The sequence below is a fragment of the Nanorana parkeri genome, unplaced genomic scaffold (assembly GCF_000935625.1).
Source record: "Nanorana parkeri isolate BGI_ZX_2015 unplaced genomic scaffold, ASM93562v1 scaffold561, whole genome shotgun sequence".
NCBI lineage: Eukaryota > Metazoa > Chordata > Amphibia > Anura > Dicroglossidae > Nanorana > Nanorana parkeri.
This window is the reverse complement of record NW_017306829.1, coordinates 304388-331323: the sequence shown is the minus strand read 5'-3', so window position 1 is coordinate 331323 and position 26936 is coordinate 304388. Positions and strand designations below refer to the sequence as shown.

The 26936-nt window shown below is 41.6% G+C and overlaps 1 protein-coding gene across 1 annotated transcript in view; it reads right to left on the bottom strand.

The window, feature by feature from the left end:
• The window catches only part of SLC11A2 (solute carrier family 11 member 2), a 64182-nt gene that overhangs the window by 25984 nt on the left and 11262 nt on the right, over nt 1–26936 (bottom strand). The window contains exons 2-13 of the mRNA XM_018562112.1: nt 18993–19073; nt 16349–16470; nt 14935–15057; nt 11673–11792; nt 10410–10516; nt 9382–9452; nt 7757–7824; nt 7130–7285; nt 6842–7000; nt 3340–3432; nt 2096–2215; nt 32–181 (exon numbers count right to left, since the gene is read on the bottom strand). Of these exons, the coding sequence (XP_018417614.1) occupies nt 32–181; nt 2096–2215; nt 3340–3432; nt 6842–7000; nt 7130–7285; nt 7757–7824; nt 9382–9452; nt 10410–10516; nt 11673–11792; nt 14935–15057; nt 16349–16470; nt 18993–19023 (1320 nt within the window). The 5' untranslated portion in view covers nt 19024–19073. The remainder of the gene's footprint in view (nt 1–31; nt 182–2095; nt 2216–3339; nt 3433–6841; nt 7001–7129; nt 7286–7756; nt 7825–9381; nt 9453–10409; nt 10517–11672; nt 11793–14934; nt 15058–16348; nt 16471–18992; nt 19074–26936) is intronic.

The following is a 26936-nucleotide window of genomic DNA, read 5'->3' as shown; positions in this document are numbered from 1 at the left end:
AATGGCCTGTCATATTACTGAAGCATCTTACCTGCAGGCTCTGAAGCACATTGAGGAAATCATTCATACCAGTGAGGTGTTGAACATCCTGGAAAATGGCCACTAGTAGAGTGGGAGTAATAGCGATAGATCGGGTAAGGACGACTCGAGCAAACCGGGACCATTTTAGGTTAAGAAAGCCCTGTAATATAAAACTCATTATGGTTACCCAAAGTATACTGGTAGATGCCATGGCTAGAACCCAGAGTATACAATAAGTTGCAAAGTGTTTGAAGCCTCATTGTCATTTATGTCTTTTGCAACACCGTGATCTCTGACTGAACACATCTGTCACATTAGAAAGTATTCTCTGCAACACAGCAAACAGAACCCAACACTGTCAATGCACCACATGCACTTGTTATTTTGGCCTACAATTGCCTTAAATTGGAAAAGGGCAGGTATGTCACCCAATGGTTTTGGTAATATTTATAGATCTGAAGATACCAGAATGTGACATATATAATCAGCTGGTTAATATTTTTTTATACAAAGAACACTCATGTTTTGGAGGGTTTTTTGGGTATTTATTGTATGTTTTGGGCAGACCTGTTGGTGCCTGGATATGATGGTGAGGCATGTATTCCCATATAATGCAAGTATGAAGCTATATAACTTTTTTCAATAATATGCGGTTTTTAAAGTACTGAAAAAATGATAAAGTTATTGTTTTTTTATAATATAACATATCAGACTCTTTAAATTCTCCAGTTTTGTGCATGTCAAATGAACGGGACCAAAAGAGTACCAGCTGGGTACTACTGCCAGGTTTTCAGGAGAAGGGATGCCTTACTAGCTCGAAGTGCAGCCTGGATTTTACACTTCCACCCCGCCGTGAGAAGACAGATTATATTTTTCCACTAGATTGGAAACGTTTGGAGGTGCGACACATCTATAAATACAGGATCTGCTGGAATTGGGAACTACTCGACACATAAACTCATAACCCGCTAGTGAACCTGTCTGAATTAAATATGTTTATATATGCATTGATATAAAATAACCATCATTAGCAACAATGGCTTTGTGAGGACCATACCCTCCCAAACCTTTGTGGCTTTTCGGATGCAGACTATAAACCAAGACCTGGAACAAGAGCAACCCATAGAACTATATGTTGGAGTGTGATAAATGACCCTCAAAAAGGTTTTCCCTCGCCTATTGCTCTTAAGGGTCATTTAGCAGTGACAAAAGATAGTCCATGATAACAATATGTACTGCTACTTCTCTGCTATCGTAGGAACAAAATAACTTTTATCCCATATCAGACAACTATATGTAAATATGTCAACTCATGGGTATGACATTATATAAGTTAGCAATGTGCAGGACTTTCCTCGTCTACTTAGTCTAGTGTTAGCAGAGATTGAGAGGAACACATTTAAAATATATATGTATAAGCCTAAAAACTAAAATTTAATCTGATGCAGATTACCAGTTCTTAGATGTAGTGACTGCATTACTTTTATTTATTTTTTTAGGCTTTTCCCATTCATTTTTACCTGGTCATGCTGCAAATAAAAGATTTCCTGACCCTTTGTGTCTACACTCATTTCACCACCGTATCTATGGAGAAAGTCATGGGTGTCGTACAGGCTGAACTTCAAACATGTCTGCTTCTGTTCATCTCCATGACACCGTGGATTAATAGGACTTTTTCCACTGTATCTATGTAGGAAAAACATGGTTAAACAGAGAAGTTTTTGTGTTTTTCTGCTCACAGGAAGTGACAAGGATACTGTATTTGTATCAATTGGTATTTTTTATACTTGCTAAAAATGGTGTTAGTCTGAAAAAAGAAAATAAATGAAGTCACCACATCTAAGGATTTATAGCCTGCAAAATATTAAATTTTAATGTTTGGGTTTAGATAAGCTTTCATTCTGGCTTTGCCGCACCCAAATTGACAAATATTTTCTCACTTTTAAAAAAACTTCTTCAAGGTTTATATATTTTACTGCAATTTTCTGAATGAAAACAAAAGTTACTAAAATCACAATCCAGAAAAAAAGCTAAAAATACAACCAATAAAAATGAGCAACATCCGAAGGCTTACCTCCATGACAAACTGACCAGAGTAGGTACCAGTCATTGTTGAACTTTGACCTGCAGCTAAGATGCCCACAGCCCAGATGTAGAGAGCCGGGGCCCCGAAATAGCATCCTAGGACCACTCCCTGGAAAAGAGTATGCATTACACATTTTCTTTCATGCTGAAAAACTAATTACAGATTTGTGAAGGAGGTGATAAAATGTTTACTTGATAAAATTAAAAACACAAATATAATAACAATACTAAAAAATATTTATTTCACCTCAGATTTTACAACCTAACATAACAGGAATACCCAACACATTACCAAAATGTAGCCTGCAGAAATGATGCCATGTGATCTAACTAGGGATGCACCGATACCACTTTTTTAAGGCCGAGTACCGATACTTTTTTCAAGTACTCGCCGATACCAATTACCGATACTTTTTCTTAAAGGGACAGGTCAAATTTTTTCTAAAGCAATACAAAATCATGATTTTAGGTCAGTTTCTTAATATTATGAAGAACATGAACACTCTGTAGTGTGGCACAGCTATATCCAATTCGGCATACCTGGCTTTATATTATAAGAACTTTATAATATAAAGCCAGGTATGCAGAATTGGATACAGCTGTGCCACACTATACAATAATACACTGTTCTGGACAGTGTTTTCCTATTTTCCCAAGAAAAAGAAGTGAGATGATCTGAGGGGATCAGTTCAAAGTACAGCTAGTAAGGAGGGTCGGAGAGTCAAAATAGGATACAAAATATTATACATTTATTATTTAAAATCTCATTGGACATACTTAATGCACCAGTTAACACCAACACCAGTTCAACATCTAAAATTGGTTATTGCAACAACCCATTCACTCATAAAAACACAGAAATGCACTCTGAGGATGAGCTGATCAGCATAATAAATGGTACCGGATTAAACTCAAAAATTTATTCCTCAAACATTTTTGAGTTTAATCCGGTACCATTTGGAGTATTTGCACGAGTACGAGTACTCATGCAAATACTCGGTATCGCCGCCGATACCGATGCTTGTATCGGTATCGGTGCATCCCTAGATCTAACAGAGCCAATCAAAGGCCTTGTTATAGATCGTCACAAGATTTCAGGAGCACAGTAACATAGTTTATCACTACCTGGCACTTTTTTTGATAAACATTCATAGGTATTTTTATTCCCATCCCATAATAAAATCATCTTAATAAAACAAGCTTATTAGCATATACACAAATAACTAAACTTACCCCTTTGTAAATGTCCACATTCAAAGTCTCATTGTTGTTTGGAAACAACATGGCACTCTGCCCGCCAATAGTCTTGTTGATGCACTCGTTCAGCTAAATAAGGAAAAGAACATTGTTTCTTTTTTGCCTTTTGCAGTAAAGAAAGTCATTATAAAGCAAAATCAAGTAGTAGAACAAAACAAAAACAAAAACTCACCGTAAAATCATTTTTTCAAGTTCACTGAAGGACACAGGAATCAAGAGACATGTGGGGTATACTGCCACTGACAGTTGGATTAGGACACTTGCAAACAAAAAGTAGTGACCATTTTGTTATGCAAGACTTCTGGTTCCTCCCTGATGGTTAATATACATCACTGCCTTTGCACTGTACAACTGGATGCTAATTGGGAGACCCACCATTCGAGATGTCCAGCATTGTAGACACGACCAAATTAAACAAATATCATGTTGGAATTTATTGTAATGATCTTCTAAAAGATCAGAAGAAAGGATTTCCCCAACTGCAGAGCTGGATTGCTGAGCCACCAGGCCAGGGACAACCTGGTCTTTGGGGTCAGGTGAATTGGTTTGTCCAGACACTGAACCAATTTGTCCCACAATGACAGGATGTTGAGTTGTCTGGAGTGAAAAATTATGACTTGTGTCCAGGATCAGACCCACATACTCTGAGGGAAGAGTAAGTTCCAATGCTGACTTCTGAAGGTTCAGAATCCAAGTGAGGCACTGTAAAAATAGAGACATGCAAGTATGCATCTTTAATGTCAACAAAGGCCAGACTTGGTGAATTCCACATGATGCTTTTGGAACCGAATGAAAACATCCAGGGTCTTGAGATCCAAGATGAGGCATATGCCTCTTTTGATCTTGTAACTGTGACAAGGATGAAATAAAATCCTTGAAACCTATCCAACTCACGAGAACTGGGGCTATAATCCCCTGTTCCACAAGACCCGAAGGAGCTATATGGAGGTCTGCTAATCTGAACAGTGACACTGGAAGTTTGGAAGACATGAAGCGAGGAAGAGGTTAAGAAAGGAACTCTAGCTTGCAGCCAATAAAGCTACCTGCCGTATCCAGGTATTTGAGATGCTGTCTATCCAAATGTCAGCAAAGGTTAACAGTTGTTCCCTCACTTTGGAAAGTGGGGGCATTCCTTTATGCTGAAGATTACTTGTCTGCAGGTTTGGGGGATTTATGGTCCCAGGGTTTGCAGTAAAACTGAGCTCCTGGCTTAGGTCTGGCCTTAGAGGCTGAAGCATGGAAATGGCAGGGAAAAAGGTTTTGGGGAGGGTATCCAGCAGTTTTACTACAGGTTCTTTACAAAGTGGAGCACACCCACAAGTTGTGTTTGAGCTTTTTTAAGAGGAGATACTTTCAGATCAACTGCAGGAACAGTCAATTTCTTTATAAAGGTCTAGACAAATGCGCACTGGACTGCAAAATGTTTGGGAGATGCATCAGTAGTTTTCCATTTAACAAATAGAACTTCTGAAAATAGTGTGTGCGTGAGAAATGTTTTAGTGGACTTAGGGCCTCTCAGGCACCATAAACTAATTGTAGCACTTGTAGAACCTACAGGCTGCACCACAAACCCTTAGTGTCATATTAGTAAGAGCTAAAATGGTCTCCCTAAGTCTGGGGGTCATGGTGGCTGCCTGCGACTCCTCAGTAACAACTTCATCTAGCATGGATATTTGAGACTCTCCTTCAGATAGGGCCTCCGCAACCAAAAGCTCAGAGGCCGCTAAGACCGCAGGCAGATCAGATTATGCTTCTGTACAATAAGGTGTTGAGGTACAACTATGTCCTCTGCAGTAAGAGTCAACAATTAACGTTGCAATTCATCCATAAAATCCTTCATAACAGAGGTAAAATCCTCCTTGGTTAAACCCAAGAAGTGGGTCACACTTGATGAAGACAGCATTAGACAGCATTACATTCTGCCAGTGTCAGGACCTTGGCACTGCAGTGCAGACTGCAGGTCACCCCGTACTGTTACCGCATCAAGAGCCAGAGAGACGCATTTCAAAGGGACTGCTCCTCTTATATTTGTGGTCTGACATGTTGCACCGCAAATGGAAGCAGCTTAGCGGACTATACCAGGTAAAAACCTTGGGTACTCATCAACTGGCTGCTGAGAGAAGATGATGTTGAAATGGTCAGAGGTGATCAGGTCACTGTAGGTGGCAGCAAGAACTAACCAAGGTGGAACTGTGTGCTCCTTGCAAATGGAAGCAGTGGTGGAAATATAATGGTGGAGACACTAATGGTGGAGAACAGAGCAGTGAGTGCACGTGTGTCACTCCCTACCTACTGATGCAGCACTCAATTCCTACGCGTTTTCTGCAGAGAACAGCTGCAAAAAGGGGGCGGAGGGGGGAAAAATGGTGCCCAATGGTTCTTATAAATGTAGAACTCCTCCTTGACCCACACTGAGTATTATTAAATGAGTCCGCAGGGACTGGGTCACACCAGAGGCTGTGCCATGGCTCTGGACCCGGAAAGTGCTCTGTGGCCAACCAACACAGTACACAGAGGCCTGGAAAGCTCCACAAGCAGACCCTGGTGTCTGAAGGTCACATTCCAGACAGACCCCCTCCCAACAATCGTCAAGCCCATCAAAGTCTGTGTACAGTCTCCAAAGCTGTTCCTGAGGATACACAGATCCAGGTAGCTGCATAAGAGAATAGCTCAAGCAGTGTGTAGAGAAGTCTTGATTGAACAAAAAAAAATTATATCGAGGAAAAAAAACGGCTAGTAAAAATCGTTAACATTTTCTTGCTAGATAGGACACTAGGAAAAAACGGAGGCATGCTGGGAGTGGGAGGAGTTACACCAGGTTTGTCACTTTGTGTGCCAGTGTCCAAATCCTCCTGTAGGCAGCAGCATGGCCCAAATGTCTCCAAATCCTGTGTCCCTCAATGAAGCAAAGAGAAAACTGGGTTACCAGGCTGAGAGAGAGAGAGTGACTTCATCCAAAGCTATATGGGTTAGGCCCAAGTGTAGACAAGTCCACCCCAAGCCCACAGTGTAATAAAGTAGCCAGAGTGCAGAACATTCACGCTTCTCCATGCAGCCCCGGCGCTTAGTCATGTGAGGTGCGATCACGTTTGATATCAACCAATTTTGAAGTAGCCCCAGATCACTATCCTATAGGGAGTGGTAAACCTTTCACAATTTCTATAAGGTTGTACAAATTATGAGTCCTGGTGTCACAAACCATCAGCTCTGAAAATTATGTTAATGTATCTGTATCTCGGATGTTACACCCCCTCTTTACCAGCTTCAGGACCTATATCCAATACACATTTTACACCCCAATTTCTACCACTCCCCAATATTTATTTACCAATCCTGGCCATCTCCAACCTCCCTCTGTTGTGTCTCTCCCATTTCATTCTCTTTGCTGCCGTTTATTATGGTGAAGTCTGGTAAACAACTGAATAGATTTTTTTTAAAACACAGCAAAAAATACACCTGTAGTAACTTATTGACTTACCACTTCTTCGTTGGTCTTATTATAGAAGGCCTGGGCAAACACTGCCACAACGAAGACATTGATGATGAAAGACAAAAAGAGGGCTAAAGTGGACTCGATAAAGAAGTATTTATTTGCTTCTCTTACTTCTTTTTTGTTGGCGCGGTTCACTTCCCTGGACTGGACAAAGCAAGACACATTTTTAGAGAAGACAAAGATAGAGCTAAAATTGTGGTATAAAAGATCAATGTACAAATACATAAAAATGCCTAAATATCTCAGAACCACAAAAATAGAATCTATAAATACCTTAACTAAAGCTGAATGCAAGTACATGTTATGAGGCATAATGACAGCTCCCACAATACCAACTGCCTGCTCAAGTTGAGGAGTCCCACAGTCAGCGCAGTAAGGAAAAAACATGCCTTTCAGAAGCTGGCCTTGGTCAGGACGAACTCGCACATACTAAAAGAGAGGAGACAACGTAAATAACAGCACTAACCAAAAGAGATATTGTACTGCAGTTACATATTAGGCTGCAATTTTGTGTTTTGGGAACAAACATACTAGCAAAGCAAAATGAATTCAACCTAGTAATAGAATGTATTCTTTACTGCTTCAGGAAAGTTACTAAAAGGTCCCCAACAACGAAAACGTTAAATAAACATTAATATAAAGGAAAGTTTCGTATGACAGTAGCAAAACTGAATATAGCATTGTTTAAGCTGACCACACGTTACATTCTGAGTGTGTAATCTCCTTCTCTGCATGCACATAGTGCCAATCTATCATAGAAATGTGCTGACATCTGGCTGCAGGAAGGTGCAAGTTGACAGATTAGAAAAGGAGCTCAGAAGCAGACAGTTGAATGAGGAGAAGGCCAGGAATGTAATGGTGGGTCATACCTATTTCGAATAATTCATACAAACAACCTACCTCATATCCAAATGTCACTGCCATGACTGTAATTAAGACAGCAAAAAATGCTTCCAGTTTCCGCAGCCCTATAGATAAAAACAAGAATACATGAATGTACAAGGTGAGACAATTACTGGGGTGGGAATGAGAAAAGATGCAACAGAACATGTACTTGAACCCAGGGGCGTATCTGTGTACGGGGGGGGGGGCGGCATTGCTGTCTTGCCTAGGGCAGCAGCATTTGTAAATACACCACTGCTTGAACCAAGTACCTTTATCACGGCATTTGAAAATACTTCACCTATTATATGTAAGGACACATTTGTAAGGGTAATATTTTGGATTCCCCTAATGTCACCTGTGGACCCCAAAAGAAGCTGATGAAGCAGAGATCTGCGAAAAAACGAGCACATATAAAAAACGAGCACATATAGACGATCGGCGGGCTATGGAGCCACCGATCGCCTATATGTGAAACACCCAGTAACGGGTGTTTGCATTGGTCGGGTCTTTTCTGCCCGTGCGTGCCCGCTAGGGGGCGCGCACGAGCAGAAAAAAAATGCTGTCTGGAGACGGCAACCCACCAATGCTGCAGTGCCGTCCGTCCGTTTTTTTACAACGGGCGGACGGCAAGTGGTTAAAGTGAACTTGTGAAGGTAGAACTATGCAAGCTGCCATTGCTGCATGTTAACAACTATGTGAGCTCTGGAGTCTTCCTGATTCTGGCCCCATTATGCAATGACTCTCTGACCTAGCAGGAGTACAGCGTTAACTGCATGCCTGTTCCAGGGCAGCGACTAAATGAATAGGGTAAATAGTAGAGATGCACTGATACCATTTTTTCAGGTACCGATACTTTTCTTCAAGTACTCGCCGATACCATTTACTGATACCTTCTTTTTAGTGTCATGTGACGTTTTTCTAAAACAATATAGACCAATGATTTTAGGACAGTGGTGAACTGCCAGGGCCCAGATGCAGCTGCAACCCTGGTAGTTCTGCACACTGACAGGGACTACAAACCTCAGCAATACATTATATAGCAATGCAAAATACCACCAGATATAGAGGACTACAAATTCTAGCAATATATTATACAGCAATGCAGAATAATATGAAGCTACATACTCTGTGTTGCTCCCCAGGGCTGCATGCAGGGTCTCCCCAGGGCTGCATGCAGGGTCTCACCAGGGCTGCATGCAGGGTCTCACCAGGGCTGCATGCAGGGTCTCACCAGGGCTGTGCGGGCGGCAGAAAGGAAGAGATGTGCGGCCGGACCGGTGCTGTAAACAGCCGCCGTGAGGTCCCTAGGAAGCACCGAACCTTATGGCAGCCGCTTTGGGTTTAAAAATTTAAAGCGCCGGTATCGGCGCTTAGTATCGAGGCATTTTCACGAGTACAGGTACTTGTGAAAATGCCCAGCATCGGCACCAATTTTGGTGCATCCCTAGTAAATAGAAGCAGGATACACATTCTTGAGGCTTGCACTTTTACAAAGAAGTCAGCAATGGTAACTCCCATATTGCTCTCCTCGCAGACTCACATTCAATATGTAATTACCATCACTAAGCCAGGCACAGTAATAGGGAAGTCAGAACACAGAATTTTGTAAACTACAGAAATAAATAAAAGTTTTCACTTACCATATTTATCCAGAAACAGGAAGAAAAAGGTGTCTACGATTGTAATCAACACTCCTCCCCACAATGGAATTCTAAAGACATTATAAAATATCAGGGTTCTGAGTTTCTTGCACACACATCTGAAGCATGCATTCAAAACACACAATGATATTTATACAGCACACCATAATCAAGTTTATAATAAGCATACTTTCCATGAATACAATGTGCATTTAGATTTTTGTATAGCTCCTTGAATAATAGTATCTCTATCTCTATGTGTGACAGCTTATAATGCCCACTGGTAAGTGGTGTCGACATCATGACGTCACCCCTGTGGTACTGAAAGCCAAGCTGGAGACAACGAGGCTGCAGGACACTGGGCATTGTCTAGGCAAAAATGTGCTGCAGCTTCAAAGATTTCAAATTGCCGCCTTTAAGAAAAGAAGCAATAAAAGAAAAGAAAACACTGGAGAGGGGACAAGACGACTGACAACTATTGCAATAAAATATTGCCGGTAACTGAATGCAGTCAATGAACTTATATACTGAATATGGTCATTATTTACTTTCTTCTTTGATTTCAAATGCCTCTCTTTATATTTATTTCCACATTTACATGCAGATCAAGCTGTCCAGCAAAAGTGACAGGGGTTGTCACAAACTATAACAATGTCAGATCTCCTTGAGCAGTTGCAGCCCCTGGCGTTGTTAAAGTTCGTCACCTTGTCAATTCTGCTGAATACACAGAATTTGTATATTATTCACAATCGTTGAGGCGGGCTTCAAATGCTTATACACTGAAGTGAGATTATTTGCTTCCTCAGCAACCTCAATGATTTTTGCTAATAAAGTTTGCAACAGAACTTAAAACAGATTGTATTCACCTAGTCTCTATATGCCTGTATATTTCTTCTACAGCACCACGAGTGCCCTTGAAACCCAGTACCTTGTATTATACAAAGTGACCTCATCTAAGAGTCTGTGCTTTGATCAACTTGGCATTCTCAAGCATGCAATTATATTCAAAAATCAAGAAAGAAACTTACATTCCGACAGACAGTAGATTGAGAGCAATAGCTGAACCAATGACTTCTTGCATATCAGATCCAATAATAGCCAGCTCCACCATTAGCCATAACATTATCCGGGGAACCTACCATACAAACAATAGTTTTTATTAGGTCAAATAAAATAAAATCCCTACAAAAAAATTAAATTAAAGGAAAACTCCGGGCAAAGTTTGTATTAACCCTTAACCCCCACCCCCGCAAGGGCTAACTGCTCGTTTTAGTCTAGGGAGGAAAATAAAGATTTACTCACCCGATCCGTGAGCCAGTCAACTTTGACAGCACTACGCTCAGCCTGTCTCCTCCCACTGCAGCGATGGTATGTCCCTCAGTGTCCTCATGTCCTATACACCGTAGGGGGAATTTATCAAAACTGGAGCAGAAGAATCTGGAGCAGCTTTTCTCTTCAGTTTGTTCATTTAAGCTTTGAAAATGAAAGAGAGAAGCTGATTGGTTACTATGAGCAGCTGCTCCAGATTATGTCTGCTCCAGTTTTTATAAATTCCCCTCCATGTATAGAATATGATGACTGAGGGACTTTAGACTGCTGCAGCAAAGGGGGAGCAGGGCTGGAAGGACCGATCCAATAGCAAGCCGGCTCTTAGACTGGCTCAGGTGAGTATAACTTTTTTCATTTTCCTCCCTAAACCAAAATGAGCAGTTAACCCTTGCTTTGCTGGGGTAGGGGCAATACAAATTTTGCCTGGAGTTTTTTTTTTTAAAGTGTATCTAAAGCTAAAAAAAAATGTTTTCGCTTTTGACACAGTGGGGAAGGTTTAGAACCCCTGTTAGATAGGTCCCCGAACTACGGAAAAGGGGATTTTTCCTCACTTTGGAGAAATTTGTTCTCACTACCTGTTGTGTCCCATTAGGGACAGAACGAAAAAAAAGCTTGACAGAGGCTTTAAACATTTCATACTCTATCAGAAAATAAAAAAAAGTTTTGGCTTTAGATACACAAAGTAATTTAAGAGCAATTCCAGCAATAAGTGTAGTCTTCTTCCTAGGAAGGGGTTTGCGGGCTGTGTTTGGCAGCCGCCTAAAAGAAAGCCCATAGGGAGAGGGTCTGCTCTTGCTACCTTTGGGAAACACTGATTTAAAGCATAAAGGTTTTCTTTGTGTTGATAATCCCAATGGTACAGTCAGTCTTCCTAACATTCTTCCATGAATTGAAATGCATGTCAATACAAATAAGATGTAAACAGAGTAGATTAGATAATCTAATTTGAGATCAAGACATACCTTTGGATACTGCCGATTGCACATTTCTGCTAAATGCAGACCAGTCACTACTCCCAACCTGGCAGCTAGGCGCTGGAGAAGGAGGCCTATAACCGTAGCAGTCAGAAGAACCCAGAGCAGCTGTGGAAATGGTACATATTGTTTAGAGAGTGATGTTCAAATGCATCATCAAGAAAAGAAACGTCTGTACACACATTCACAAATCCACAAGAAGCAATAAAAAGGCCTTTACTCTATTCAGTTATATGGCACCAACATATTCCATGAGGCCAGCTGACAGTTTTGTCTCAGGCAGTGACCTGCAAGACTGCCATTAAAAGATTCCCATCTTCTCTCAGCCTCAGCTGCCTCTTTGTAGAATAGCACAGGGTGCAGAATCAGTCTCGCTGTGCATTAAAACAAGTATAGACACAAAAGGCGGGGGCAAGGGGCTTATTATCAAAGGTGTGTGTATGAGAAGAGGGAGTAGCTGGAAGCACTTTTGTAGGTCCGTATGCCATACGTCCTTGGCAGCGAAAGGGTTAAACAAAGTAGGGTAAAATCTGCTGACTCAGTCATACCACAGTCATACATATAAGAGCCAATACTGGAAGCCAGTAACATATCAGTCTGTTTTAGGACTGGTTCATATTTTTGTCTTTTAAAATGCACGTTTCTTATGACTTCTATGAAGAGAGGGTAAACTGTATGAAAAAGACATGTATTGTTCCATTCATCGCTAAGTCTGGTGTGTTTTTCTCATAATGTAGTATGTCAGTTTAACCATAAGACACACATGGGGTCCAGCAGTTTCAGTTGTGTTGCGATGGAGGAAAAAACTGTACGGACACGGATGTCACAGCCGCGACATCCGCTCCATACCGTTCTGATCACAAGAGGGTCAGGATCCTCTCCTGATCAACCAGTGTGAAAGGGGCATAAGGGCTGGGTCACACATTTGCCTTTTTTAATGGATGCATTTTTACACAATGTTTTCCAACATTTTAATGTTTTTTTCAAACATGTTTTTACATTAATTTTTGTATGCATTTTCTAGCGGTGCTAAAATGCATGTATTGCATGTATTCGTATTAGTCTCCAAGTGTATTCAAGAAAAAAAAAAATCACACTTAAAGAAAATGCAGACATGTGAGCAATACCATTTATTATTTACTGATTATATACTTACTATATACTGACATGCATATTGTGTGCAGTTATACCATAAAAAGTCTGATTGGGGCCTTAATATTGTAGAAACAGAGTCGTGTTCAGTTCCTTAGCCAAGTGCTAAGTAGCTGCCCTGCAGCAGCTTCACTGAACGCTTTGGCTGCACAGTTCTAAGTAAAATGGCAGAGGATTCAGTGTTAAAGCGGATCTTTACCCATATCTTTAAAAAAAAAAAAAAATACACCTTTGGAAATGTTTAGTAATGACAATCTACAAACACATACTTCTAGATAATTGCCAGCTTTGTATTCTTTGCATACATTCTTTCTCTTTTCTTCCTCAGTCTTCTCACAGTGGCCATGTTTACTAAGGGCAGGTTACTAGATCTCCTTTTACTTCCGGGAACTCTGGCACATGTGACTAGATATGTGACTAGGACAGTGACCATGCACATCATCTCAGGGGAAGAAAATGCCTTTCCCTGAGATCTCCTGAGATTACAGATGAGATTTCCCAGCAATGCTCTGCTGATGACAAGGCAATCCCAGTGTGCATTGCTTTGGAATTATTATTAATCATCATACATAGAGGGATGTATTGGTAGAATTTGATTTTTGCGTGTAAAGGTCCGCTTTAAACTCTGCCATTAGTGTAATTTCTACTATTTTACAGGGGGAAAATAGAGAGCCACGGCACATTGGATGTGGCTATGAATTAAATGTATGTTTCATTATCTGAGGAAGAGATAGAAACGAAAATATTCACATGGTTCCAACAATAAGGCTCCTTTCACATGGGCGGTCCGATCGGGTCCGCTTGTCAGTTTATCAGATGGACTCAATTTGATCCCCAATGCAAGTCTATAGGCAGCCGTGTGTAAACGGATGAGCGTTTGTTTACACCCGGTTGACCCCCGGCTCCACAAGGTCCAAAAAAAACAGACGGAACAGTGTAACGTTTCAATGGATCAGATCGTGCCAGATCAGGGGTAATCCGATGTAATGGACACGTCTGTTTACATCAGATTCCCCATAGACACACATGGGGTCCGGCAGTTTCAGGTTTTTTTTCCATTGCAAGATGGAGGAAAAAACTGTACAGACACGGATGTCACAGCGGTGACATTCAATCTGTACTGCTGTGATGAGGATAGGATCTGTGCACGGATCCCTTCAAGATCGGACCATGTGAAACGGGGTCTTAGGCTTTGCCAGTTCAGTCAAGGTTCACAGATACAAAAAACTGATAAAAAATGAATCCGTTTACATCTGTTGTCAGTTCAGTTTACATGTGTGTTTTGGGCCTTTTGTTATTATAGTATGGTAAATTCCCATGATTCTTTGCTTTCCCCCAGCAAGCATTGAGCGTGCCATGCTGCATTACGACATCAGTCCCAAAAACGGACGTAACCTGAACGGATGCAATCTGATGATCAGGTTACATCAGTCCAGGTCAGTCAAAACGGAGAGCTGATGCATCTCAAATTGCGGACCTCAACTGACGCAGATGTGAACTGGTAATCATCAGTTTTCATCCGCACTGCTATAGAGATGCATTGTTGTCCATTTTTCATCTGCAAAGGGAGGGTTGGAAAGCTGACAACCTGAACGCTCATGTAAAAGGGGCCTTAGGTCACCAGCCCACCGTTGCAATAAACAAGTATTTTGAACAAACTGTGTCATTATTCAGACACAGTTTTTCGTTCACACTCGCCCACCAATAAATTATAGGTTTCCACATTAAATTGTGATTTGCGCCATCGGGGCTACTACTATGCTGACGTCACACTCAGCGCTCTGCAGCCACATTCACTTCCCCTGCCAGTGCTAAGTTAGCAGTGCTGAGCTCTGACTTGCAGCACAGCGTTCAGCAGCAGTTTGCTAACTCAGCACTTGCAGCGGCTAAGCGACTGAACGCTCCTCAGGAGTACCAGGAAGAAAGCCATGGACACATGGGAAAAACACTCAAACGCTATCCAGAGTCCAATATTTGTAGTCAAAACTATACATTCTAGCTTAATACTGTGGAACGTTTTTTATAACGTATGCTCTATATTTTGTATAACACCAATCAATCATTCTTAAACATTCATGGACAGGTATCATTTTCTTACCTTGAAACCAGCAACAGAGCCAGACTGCAAGTCCGATTCAATGTTTCCTGGGTCTAGATAGGCAATGCTCATTAAGAAGCCAGGTCCAGTAAAGGCCCAAAGTTTACGGAAACTGAACCATTGCTGCAATGAAAACATTACTATGTAACAATGATATATCTAAAGATAATTGCCATATTCCATAAATAAAATAAAGAAAAAAATAAACGGTAGCAACAAACAGAAGACCACATATGTGATGACATGGGATTTTTGTAAAGTGACGTAGTGATTGGCATTAGGGTGCTTTCAGTGCACAAATAAAAAGAAAAGGTAAATACAGCTTAAATGGGGATTAACCTTTAACCCCTTCGTGACGGGAGACGTACACTGTACGTCCAGCCACAAAGGGACCAAATGACTCGTCACGTACACTGTACGTGACGAGTTATTTGCTGCACTAGAAGGCTGCTAACCGCTGAGAATCAGCGGTTACCTTTCAGTAATAGATGTCTAACTATCTAGAGATCCATTACTGAAAGGGTTAACCTTTTTCAGACACCCGATACCTTAATATCGGGTGTCTGAGAGTCACAGCAAAGCGGACACACATGTCGGCTTTTGCCGGCATTCTGACAGCTCGTATAGATCGAGAGATATCTCTCTCAAGCTATACTGGCTTTTTTTTTTTTTATCTTTTGACTTTCAAGAATAGATACAAAATGTTATGTATTAGACACATAATGTATCTATTCTTGAAAGTAGAATGTTTAAGTTTTCTGAAACATTCACTGACAGCTGAATCCTGAACTGCTGCAGGATCAGTGTCACTAACTTATTATCGGCTGTTCTGAAGTTTGAAGCAGCCTGATAATAAAAAAAAATGTATTAATTTATCAAGCAGTAATAGTGAGATTAATTCACAATGACTGCCTGATATAATTAAATAAATAAAATTTGTCAGTATAAAAAAAGTGAAAAGTGTAAATAAATTAAAAAAAATAGTGAAAAGTGTAAAAAAATTAAAAATAAGGGACAAATAAATGAATGTATGTATTGCATTTTTTTTTAGCTGTGCTGGTTTTGTTAAAAAAAAATACTACAAATCAAAACTGGGAAAAAAAGTTTTTTTTTACGTTTTTTCCTCTTTTTTTAATTTGTATTTGTCCTAAGTGAGGCGTTAGACACACATATGTGATATAAATATATAGCCCTATCTGTCCTCTAAAAAACAATATATAATATGTGTGGGTGCACTTTGTAAGAAAGTATATTACTGACGTGGAAGAATCACACAGCAAAAATGTCAAAAGTGTGTCAGTCATTTACGAACAGAAACCAAAAACAAGCTCAGTCATGAAGGGGTTAATCAAGGTTTAAAGACCAGTTCTGGGTTCGGGAGCATTATCAGCTGTGACCAGTGCAGTTTACTTACACCTCCATCCTCTGGAATGGAGATTTTTTCATCAAAATAGCTTGTAAATGGTTCCCCCTCCACCACCGGCTCAAGGCTATCACTGAGATCTGGCTTAGACCCATGATCTTCTGATCCACTCTCTGTAAAACAAAATGGCAAATAATGATGTGACCAAATCGAAATGTTGCACAATATGGCTCAACTAAACAGGGGGCAACAGTCCAATAGTGTTGTTGCTGGAATCACACATAGTACATTTTAATATGCTATTCTATGACGACAGAGACAAGCCAGAGCCATGCTAGAATGTACGAGCCATTTAAATGAGAATTGCTGAACAATGGATGGACATAAAGTAGTTCTTTTCTGAGGGGCGAATAATTTATTTTTATTTTTTCATAGAAGCACTGCAACAGTTTTAGACAAGCTTTGTTTCTCCTTAAGTGCCATCCCAAAAAGCAATACCAATGCCCCACTGCTATGTTTTGTAAGCAGCTATACTTTGTATGAGGCAAAGGGCTATAATTAATAGCAACTCAACCAAATGAACAATAATTTGACCTGATCTCTAAAACACTGGCTGGAAGGGTTGTATCCCCAAATCCTACACATGGCCTCAGGATTTGTGTCTGTTATGGAGAAAACAAACATTTGATTTCTTAGATCTAATAAGTACTGTTCTGGGTCCTGGAGCTCAGAAGCTTTTCAAGCCTTGAATGGGTTTGAGCCTCCATCCGTAGGTTCCCATCTCACCTGTTAACCAGAGTTTACTTAGTCCAAGCTGTCCACAGGGCTTTATATATGCGAGCAGACTGATGGAGGCTCTCTGTGTTGTTGGGAACTTGCTGTTGGGTGAAAGGCTGAGTGCTGGCAGAACACTAAAAAGGTACATATGATGCGTACTTGTTTGGAGAACCCATTAGGGGGCACCCTGTTAGTCAAAGAATTGAGCAGATGTTCTGTTGGTTTTATGTTAGGGACTTCCTGTACAAAGCCCTCCTGCAATGAACAGAGTTTGTTTGCTGCCTTGCTGAATAAAAGTGTAGGACAAACCTGCTAGGACTGTTCCTGGGTGTCCCCGTATTGTACATCATTTACCACTGCCGCAACCAGTTTGCTAAATATATGAAAGCATTTTATCATTTAAGACAATGAAGGATGAATAGTGTATGGCAAGTGATACCGATGTTTTTATTTTAAACATTAATTGGAAAGAAGAAGTATGGAAGCTGAAATTGTTGATCCTTACCCCTCAAAATGCTAGCTGTCTTTCATATTCATTGTACTTTATGAGTCACCGACTCAGACCAAGAATTCAAGACAACCAGGCAACTAGCATTTTCAGGTGGTCAGCAGGGGCAGCGTGCACATCTCTTTGTAGAGAGATCTACATGACAAGTACAGTGACAGTCCTGGAAACGTATGACTTGTAATCTGATTTGCAGCATGTCTTTGATGTTGTGACCCCCCCATTTTATCACATGTTCTTGATGTGTAGACCTCCCTCAAGCATCATTTGTACAAATTGCAATAACTAAAAATGACATCGTTTCACTATAAAAATGCACATCTTTACTCCAGGTTGATTTTAATCTGGTTTAAACACTACTCATGATCACCAGAGGGAGAAATTCACAACAGAACAAGTTTCTGCAAAACCTGTTGTACAGAATTGTACACATCAGTTCAGCAGTTAAATATTTGCCTCAGCAAAGGTTTGTTTCCTCAACTGTATCTAACCAATAAATATATATTAGAAATGATTGTGTATGAGGGATGTACTGTGACCAGAAATTACAGACATCCCAGATCTCTTTCACTAGTATGCTATACAGCATATTCTCACATTCTCACATAATTCATTCCCACAGCTACCACAGCTACCTCATGTATCATTTCCCACTCCTCTTTTAGATTGTAAGCCCTCAGGGGCAGGGCCCTCATTACCATCTTTTCCTGAATTGTATTGTAACTGTAATGTCTTCCTTATATTGTAAAGCGCTGCGCAAACTGTTGGTGCTATATAAATACTATGTAATAATAATAATAATAATAATACAGACTTAGGAGTCATCTTTTTTTCCTGATCAGAAATGCGTGTCAATCTTAAATATTTGGGTATATTATTTCTATCAAATAAGAATTCCGTGTAGTGTAACGTGTCATGCTGTAATTTTGTTTCCAATAAAGCCATCATGATTCTACACGAAAGAGAACTAAAAGCATGCAGACAAATATAGCAGTTGGCTCTTCAGGCACATTTGCAATGCAGACGGCACCCCTCCCTGCTTAGCACTCTGCATTCTGCTCTCCATTGATAACAATACTCACCACTATAGGACACCTCCCAGACCTGCAGCAAGTCAGCCATATCACTATCATCCAGCAAGCTTTCTTAGCCTCCTTACCAGACACTAAAGCCTGTGTGATAAAGATCAGCACTCTGTACTGTTTCTCAGAAATAGTGTGCAGTGCTCTCTCTAGGGTATAAGGATGATGTTTGTATGGATTAAGGAATTAAAATTCTAATTTAATACATAATCACAATAGAAAGAACACTATGTAAAACCACTGAACTAGCTGTACCTACACAGCTATATGAAGGTTAGTATCACAGTACCCAGTAGTCAATGACATGAAGGATTTTTGTGCTGGAGCTTACCATCTAATTGTCTGTAATTCTGGTCTGACATGGTAGCAGTTTTAACAGGTGACTCGCCTTCTTTTGGATAGGCCACATTAACTGAAAAAAAAGAAAGAGCACAATGTAAGACAAAGACAAACATTTCCATTTTTATTGTTTGCACCATGTAAAACAAGGTCTCCCAGAAGCTTACTGCATTCGCCACACATCAAAGAGGGCCTGTGCTGAGACAAAGGCCATCACTGCTGCCATTCTAAAAGTGCTAGTTACCCGAAGAGTTTTCAGTTGCTTAGCCGCTGCAAGTGCTGAGTTAGCAAATCGACGCTGAACGCTGTGCTACAAGTCAGTGCTCAGCACTGCTAACGTAGCACTCGCAGCGGAAGTAAATGTGGATGCAGAGCGCTGAGTGTGACAGAGAGGTGGGGACAGAGCATCAGCAATTGAGGAAATCACAATTCAGTGAGGGAACCAACAATTTAATGTTTTGGTGGACGAGCACACCAAATATTCCTTGGAAAATGGTATTTCTAAGCAAAAAACATTCAGGGTTGCAACCAACTAATCGATTAATCGATAATGAGAATAGTTGTCAACTATTGGATCCCCTAGCTCTCTCCTCCACGCTGGGAGAAAGGCACAGCAGGCAGTGGGCGGGTGCAGTAGCCAGCCTGCTATTAGTTATTGCATCAGCCCTCTACCTGCTATAATTACATTCAGCTGCCGTCTGCGGAATATTGCCACTGGCAGCTGTCATTCCCTGGCTGAAGTTATTCAAGAGCCATGTGCTTACAATACAGTAAAAAAAAAAAAAGATAAAAATGTGGGAAAAAAGTCCTTTTCCATTTCGGACTGACAAATTCTGCTGAGGGAGGTGCGTTGCAGTGCCATTCATTTTCAATGGCACCCCAAATGCGCCTCCCATCCGCAGTGTGATCGCCTGCACTGGAACGCACGGTACCGCAATGTTGTGCGTTCCAATGCAGTGCAAAATATTGTGCATGCAATTTGATTCTGAAGTAAACTTTATATTTGTAACACTGCATTTGTGTACTTTGTTTTAAATGAAGGATGATATTTAATTTTTTTATCCGATAAACCGAAAAAATTATCAGCCAACTAATCAATTATGAAAATAATCATTAGTTGCAGCCCTAAAAATATTATCCTCCGCCATTTTGCTTAGCACTGTGCAGCCGAACTGCTCAGTGAAGCTGCTGCAATGAAGTACTGCAGAACAGCTACTCAGCGCTTGGCTAAGAAATTGAACACGCCTGTGTATACCTGTGGCCTTTCTGAGCTACTAGTCTGCAACATAAATGGAGTGCAGTCAGAATTCCCATCTTGGGGTGAATGCCTTAAAATTTCAATTGAGCATCAGTGTAGCCCTGCTTGGGCTTTGCGGTCTACAGGGTAATCCTGGCAGGGCTTTAATTGTGCACACCTATCCTTACAGGAGTTTTAAGCCAGGATTTGCATTGTGGTATCTCACAACAACGCACAACAACACACATTAACCCACTACTGTATAGCACCTGTTTTGGTACTTTAGGAAGCTCATTTACATGTATGAACTTCCTTAATGGAACGCAGTAGATTTATCAAATCTTTATTTGAACCTCTTTCTCATTAAAAGACCAACGTTTACTTAGTTGTTTGCCTGGAATTCAGATTTCATTATCAATAGATAAACTCAGCATCACTCTTGTAGGACTTGCATGTGTTATATTCAGAATAACATGTCAAATTGGTAGAGAACTATAAAGCCATTCAGGCTCACCCTAGGGTAAGACGAATGCAGTAATCCTCTTATTCCACAATATCCTTTTCCTGTAATTGCAAGATGTTCATTTGTCGATATTTGTTAATTGTAAAGCTTTGTTATTACAAAATAAATACTTTCTCAGTATGAGCAAGCAGCATAAAAGTGCAAAGAAAAGCAATACAGCCTATAACAATTTCAATTAGAAAAAGTCAATTTGCACACAGATATTGCAAGACTCTGATAGCCACAGGCATGATGGGATTTATTTATTACAGGTATTTATATAGTGCCGACAATTTTACAAAGCGCTTTACATACAGAACATTCTCATCAGTCCCTGCCCTCAAGGAGTTTACAATCTAAACCTGGCCATACACCTATAAATGATCTGCAGATTTTCTATGGCCAGATGGAAAAAGTGCAACAGATTCATCCATCTACGCTAAACTGTGTGGATGGAGGAATCTCCCACTGGGCCAAGCTTCAGTATCCTGCTAGTCGGCCCCGCTGGCTGTCAAAACACCTGAGCAATCTGATTGGATGCCGGCATTGTTCAGGTGTTTTGAGAGCCAGCGGGGCTGACTAGCAAGATACTGAAGCTCGGCCCAGTGGGAGATTCCCCCTCCAGATAGTTTAGCGCAGATGGAGGTGTCTGTTGCAGTTTTTCCATCTGACCATAGAAAATCTGCAGATAATCTATAGGTGTATGGCCAGCTTTAGGTCCCTATTGCACACACATACAGGGCCAGTTTAGACAGGAGCCACCCAGCTCCTACCAGCATGTCTTTGTAGTGTGGGAGGAACCCAGAGTACCCGGAGGAAACCCACGCAAGCACGGGGAGAACATGCAAACTCCTTGCAGATAGTGACCTGATCAAGATTCGAACCAGGGACCCCAGTGCTGCAAGGTAAAAGTGCCAAACCACTAGGCTACTATTTATATTATATATGAGAAACACTGAGAAACCACTTATTTCCAACTGGATGCTGAGAGAAACACACACCATCAGATATTGACATATAGATGTCAGTTTTTCCCCATCATGTCCAAAAGACAGCGGAGGTAATTAGTAGCAGCAACAGGAATGAGAAATGTCTGCACCCCCCCCCCTCACCCCGAGATCTGATTAGCTGCTGACACAAACCTTCAACCTTCAGATTCCAGATGCAATTTCCACCATAGCATGAAAAAAAATGAAAGGTCATGAACATCTGCATCCTTCTGGCATGCATGCATATATGTACAGGTATAGATTTCCAGAATAGTACCCTGGGGGTAGCGGGGAAAAAAGGACTTTATAGAGAAATGATCCTATTAAACTCAAAACACGAGAACCGGAAATTATTGTACTAACAATAGTGTATCCATTTATCTTCTTTGTAGCTAATAGTGCTTTGTTTCTTCAAGGCTGAATCTTTTTTTTAAATTTATTTGGGTGTTGTAAGAAAGAAAAAAAAAAGAGCTGCAGTACTCTCTTTTCCCCATAAGATGCCCTCAGTCTTCTGGGTTGAATGATGCCCAGTGTCAATTAACCCAGAAGACTGAGAGCATACTGTTAGTACAGAGCATCACCAGAGCCAATGAGTGGTACAGACATTATGGCACTCTGCATTATTAAGGACCGCTCCCGCTTGTAGAAGAGGACCAAGTGCATCATGTGACCATCCTGAAGACAATGGAAAAGTAAACAAAAATACTCAAAAAAACACACTAGGTCTTATTTTTGGGGTAGGTCTTATTTCTTTTTTTTCTTATGTATAGGGTGATCAGGGCAATCAGGGGTGCCGTACCTTTCCAAGAGCAATTTGGTAACCAGAATGAGCGGAGCGCACTTGCACTATCGATTCCTCACAGGCGGGAGTGCATTTGGTATCACTCCGCCTGTGACAGGAGCTGGCGCTATAGAGGAGGCATTGGCTTATGCAGCTCCCTGCGCTGCTGCCTCGCTTCCTCTAGCGCTGGCTTCATTGGCACGCTGATTCTCTCCCGCGGCTCTTCAAGTTCCCCCTTATGCCACCATCGGCCCTGGGAATGGTCACAACTAGGTCTTATTTTCGGGATAGGTCTTATATTTTAGCAATTCCCAAAAATAATTTTGGGGTAGGTCTTATTTTCGGGGAAACAGGGTATTGTATGCGTATGTTATATTTGACTCAATCAGAAACACTAGTCTCTTTGCAAGAATATATGTTCCAGATTTTACTGACTAAAAGATAACAATGATTACGGTAGTTTTGCTTTCTATGCTCCCAAATTGCCCCTTTTGCTCCATGGTAAATACTCTCCAAGACTGCACCTGTCGGATGTAACTCATTAATGCCTGTAGGTGTTGAACCTCGATTACATTTACTGCAATAAAATGGAAGTTCCTTCTCTCCTATTTAAATGCCCTGTAATGTGTGTTGGGCCTATAATGAAAACTTCTGCTCATCATTCTTTCAACCTCTTCACAAGTCAGTTCAGGTGAGAAGGAGATGGGAGGATAAATAGCTGCCCCCCTCAGTGTTAATGGCAAAGGATAAGGTGCCCTGTTTCTAAAGTAGAAGCAGCACTAAATGGGCAAAAAACAGGTTGTCAATGAAATGTTCCAGATTTGAAAAGACGAGGGGCGGGCGGTATGAAAGTGAGCAGAGCCTCTGGTCTTAAACAAAGAGGTCACTGTATGAAGACATGTGATCACTCTAAATTCCTCTCACACATGACGCTGCAAAGAAGTCAGAAAATATGTGTTAAATAATTGCATGGGTGCAAAATACCTTAGATTATCAGAGACCGAATAAAAACTAGCATATGGTTGGGAAAAAAAGCTCTAATCTCCATATACATTTGCTATCTCATCAATGTATTTTACCTACAAAATATCAGCTTCAGCATTATTCAGAGAATGGGCCTAAAGCCTACTTAGCCATGTTCTAGCTACTCCGTTATCCTTGCAAGCATTACAAGTCCAACTACTTGTGAACATTTCACAGGAAAGGGGCACAGTTTCCATCAGCTGGTGAACATGTCATAAGATTTTAGGATCTGGGCTGATTCACCTTTCAGCTTAAACAGAATATGACCTACAAAGTATGTGCAAAGTGCAGAGCTCACAAATTTGACACGAGCCACTGTCTAGATTCCTGAACCAGCTGCGGGATCAGAAAATGGATGTCTCGGCTTTGTGATAATGGAACAATGCAAAATAGAAATAACGGTAAAAGAAAACAAAATGTTTGATATAGTCCTTTGAAAGAATGCTAAATACACAAGAGGAAAATGGAAATAGCAACATCTAGAAATAGTGTGCGTGTGTTTACACCTTAAGGCAAACCTGAGCTTGGACCAGTGAAAATGTTTCTTGGATTCCCCTACCACCAGCAGCGAGGAAAGAAGCCCCGTGTCATTTTCAAATCGCTCTAGTAGGAAGTCATACAGGGCTGAAGACTCCCTGCCTGCCCCATGTGATACCACTGGCCCAAGCACCGGCGCTGTCACTTGAGAGGTAGGAAAGTTAGTTATATATCCTGCTCCATTGAGGAGCATAGGGTCGAAGTGAATCACTTCCACTGTTGATGGTCCCCAGCCTTTGATTTGACCTGCAGCCAGGTCAGGTTCACGTCAAAAGCCTTGAGGAAGAGGAAGGGGAACAAGTCACATACTCATCCATAACCGAGGAGGTACAAGGAATAGTCTTCACTCCCAATGGTTGAACAGAGCAGCAGGGAAGTGAAGTAAAGAAGAGTATGTGCTATAGGGAGGGGGGACTTAAAGGAGAACTATGATCTTAGTGCTTTTCACTCACCTCATAGTTCTAGCCGGCCTGTGACAATGAGACTGTCACAGGTCGGCTCAATAGATCGGGAGGTGAGCGAACACATACCGGCGTTCGCTCACCTCTCGATCCTGTCACGGCTCTCTGCCGTGACAGGGGAGGGGCTGGATTCCCCCCTCCCCGCTCCGATCCGTCAGCACTGACTGGAGGAACAGACGGGGGAGGGGGCGGGTACAGCTGGCTCTGCCTCTAGATAGGCAGAGCCAGCTGTCAGTCAAGCAGCTGGGCAGATCCAGACATAATTGTTGGGATCCGCTTCAGCTGCGGCGTCTCAGTATACTGCGAGCTGTAGCTCGCGGTATACGGAGCCTGGGGTGACGGGAGGGCGCTAGTTTGTGTCCTCCCGTTACCCTAAGGAGAACTATGGGGAAAAGACTTAACCCCATAGTTCTCCTTTAAAGCAAAACTGTTGCTTTGTTCTGCCTGAGAAAAGCACATATTCGCTTTAAAGGAGAACTATGAGGTGAGTGATTTTCATTCAACCTCATAGTTCGAGCAGACGTGTGACAATGAAACTGTCACACATTGGCTCTATAGATCGGGAAGTGAGCGAACACATAGCTCGCTCACATCTCGATAATCTCCCTGCAGAGAGCCGTGACTGACACTCACGGCTCCCTGCAGGGATTCCCCCCTCCCCGCTCTGATCCTCCAGCGCTGACTGGAGGAACAGACAGGGGAGAGGGCGGGTACAGCTGGCTCTGCCTCTAGATAGGCAGAGCCAGCTGTCACTCACGCAGCTGGGTGGATCTCAACAGTAATGTCGGGATCGGTCCCGGCTGCGGCAGTCTCAGTGTACAGCGAGATATAGCTCTCGATAAACTGAGCTTTGGATCACGGAAGGACGCTAATATATGTCCTCCAGTGACCCTTACGAGAACTATGGGGAAAAACACTTACCCCATAGTTCTCCGTTAAGGATGGCAGAGAGTCAACATGAAAACATTTTTATACTTGTATTAACAAGGAAATGAAAGATCTGAGGGCAGATCAGCTGTCACCGCTATATGAAGCAGTCGTATACCAATCAACAATGGTATGCTTAATGACTCGTGTCTCTCTAAGCACAATCTGATGCAAAGACCTGCTAATATTATGTAGGGTGCAAATAGCTATGGGCTAGCGGCACTAAGATGGCTTAATGATATGTCCATAGATTGGTAATTCCTTTTAAGCACTTCTCAGCAAAGTAAAGGCCATATCTCAGAAAGCAAAGGTCACTCAGAAAAACACTTGACACGACTGACTGGCCGCCTTGGTCACTGCATTTGTCCTCAGCCAAACAAATTTGGAACATAATTAGCAAAACCTTTGTTGCAGATAAATACCAGGCTCAATATATTCTGACTGATTGTCCCCAAGATACAAGTCTAGAACAAGGGTCCTCTAACATTCCAGAGAAAAGCAGTAAGCAATGCCCCAGGCTCAGTTGTCATTGGCCGTTGATGGCCTAGCACCTGTGATTAGTGTTAGAAGGAATAATACTCCATTGTTGTTGGTCTCGGTGGGACCAATAGTGCCTTATTGTTGATGTTTGTGGGAGGAATAGTTCTCCATTATTGGTCTAAGTGGGAAGAATAGTGTTCCATCATTGCTGCCAGTGGGGGGGGGGGAACAGAGACTCATCACTGGTGTCAATGGAAGGAATTGTGAGCCATTACTGGTATCACTGGAAGGAATAATGCCACGTCATTGGTGTCAGTGGGAGACATAGTACCCCATCATTGATGTCCATGAGATGAACAGTGCTCCTTCGGTGTCAGTGAGAAAAATAGTGTCCCATTGTTGTGGTCAGTAGGAGGAACAGCCACAGTCTAGGGACCACTGGTCTAAAACTGAGGATCAACAAGCTAAACAAGGTTTCACAGCATTAGTAAGACCTCTGTACAAAGCATTAGTAAGACCTCATCTGGAGTATGCAGTTCAGTTTTGGGCACCAGTTCACAAAAAGGATGTTGTTGAACTGGAGAAAGTGCAGCAAAGGGCGACTAAACTCATAAGAGGCATGGAGGAGCTCGGCTATGAAGAAATATTAGCTGACCTGAATGTGTTCTCTCTGGAGAAGAGGTGATGAAGGGGGGGGGGGCATGATCAGCATAAAGGGTCCATATAGTGAGCTTGGTGCCAAATTATTCACTATAAGGTCACTGCATAAGGACAAGGGGGCACTCTTTGCGTCTGGAGGAAAAGAGGTTTAACCTTAGCATATGGAAAGGCTTCTTTTCAGATAGAGTTCTGAAAATGTGGAATAGACTTCCACAGGAACTATTTCTAGCTAGCTCAGGTATCCATTTTAAATAACATCTGGATGTGTTCCTAAATGCACAGAATATTACTATATATTAACAGTGCCGTTTCTAAGGTATTCACTGCCTGAGACAATGG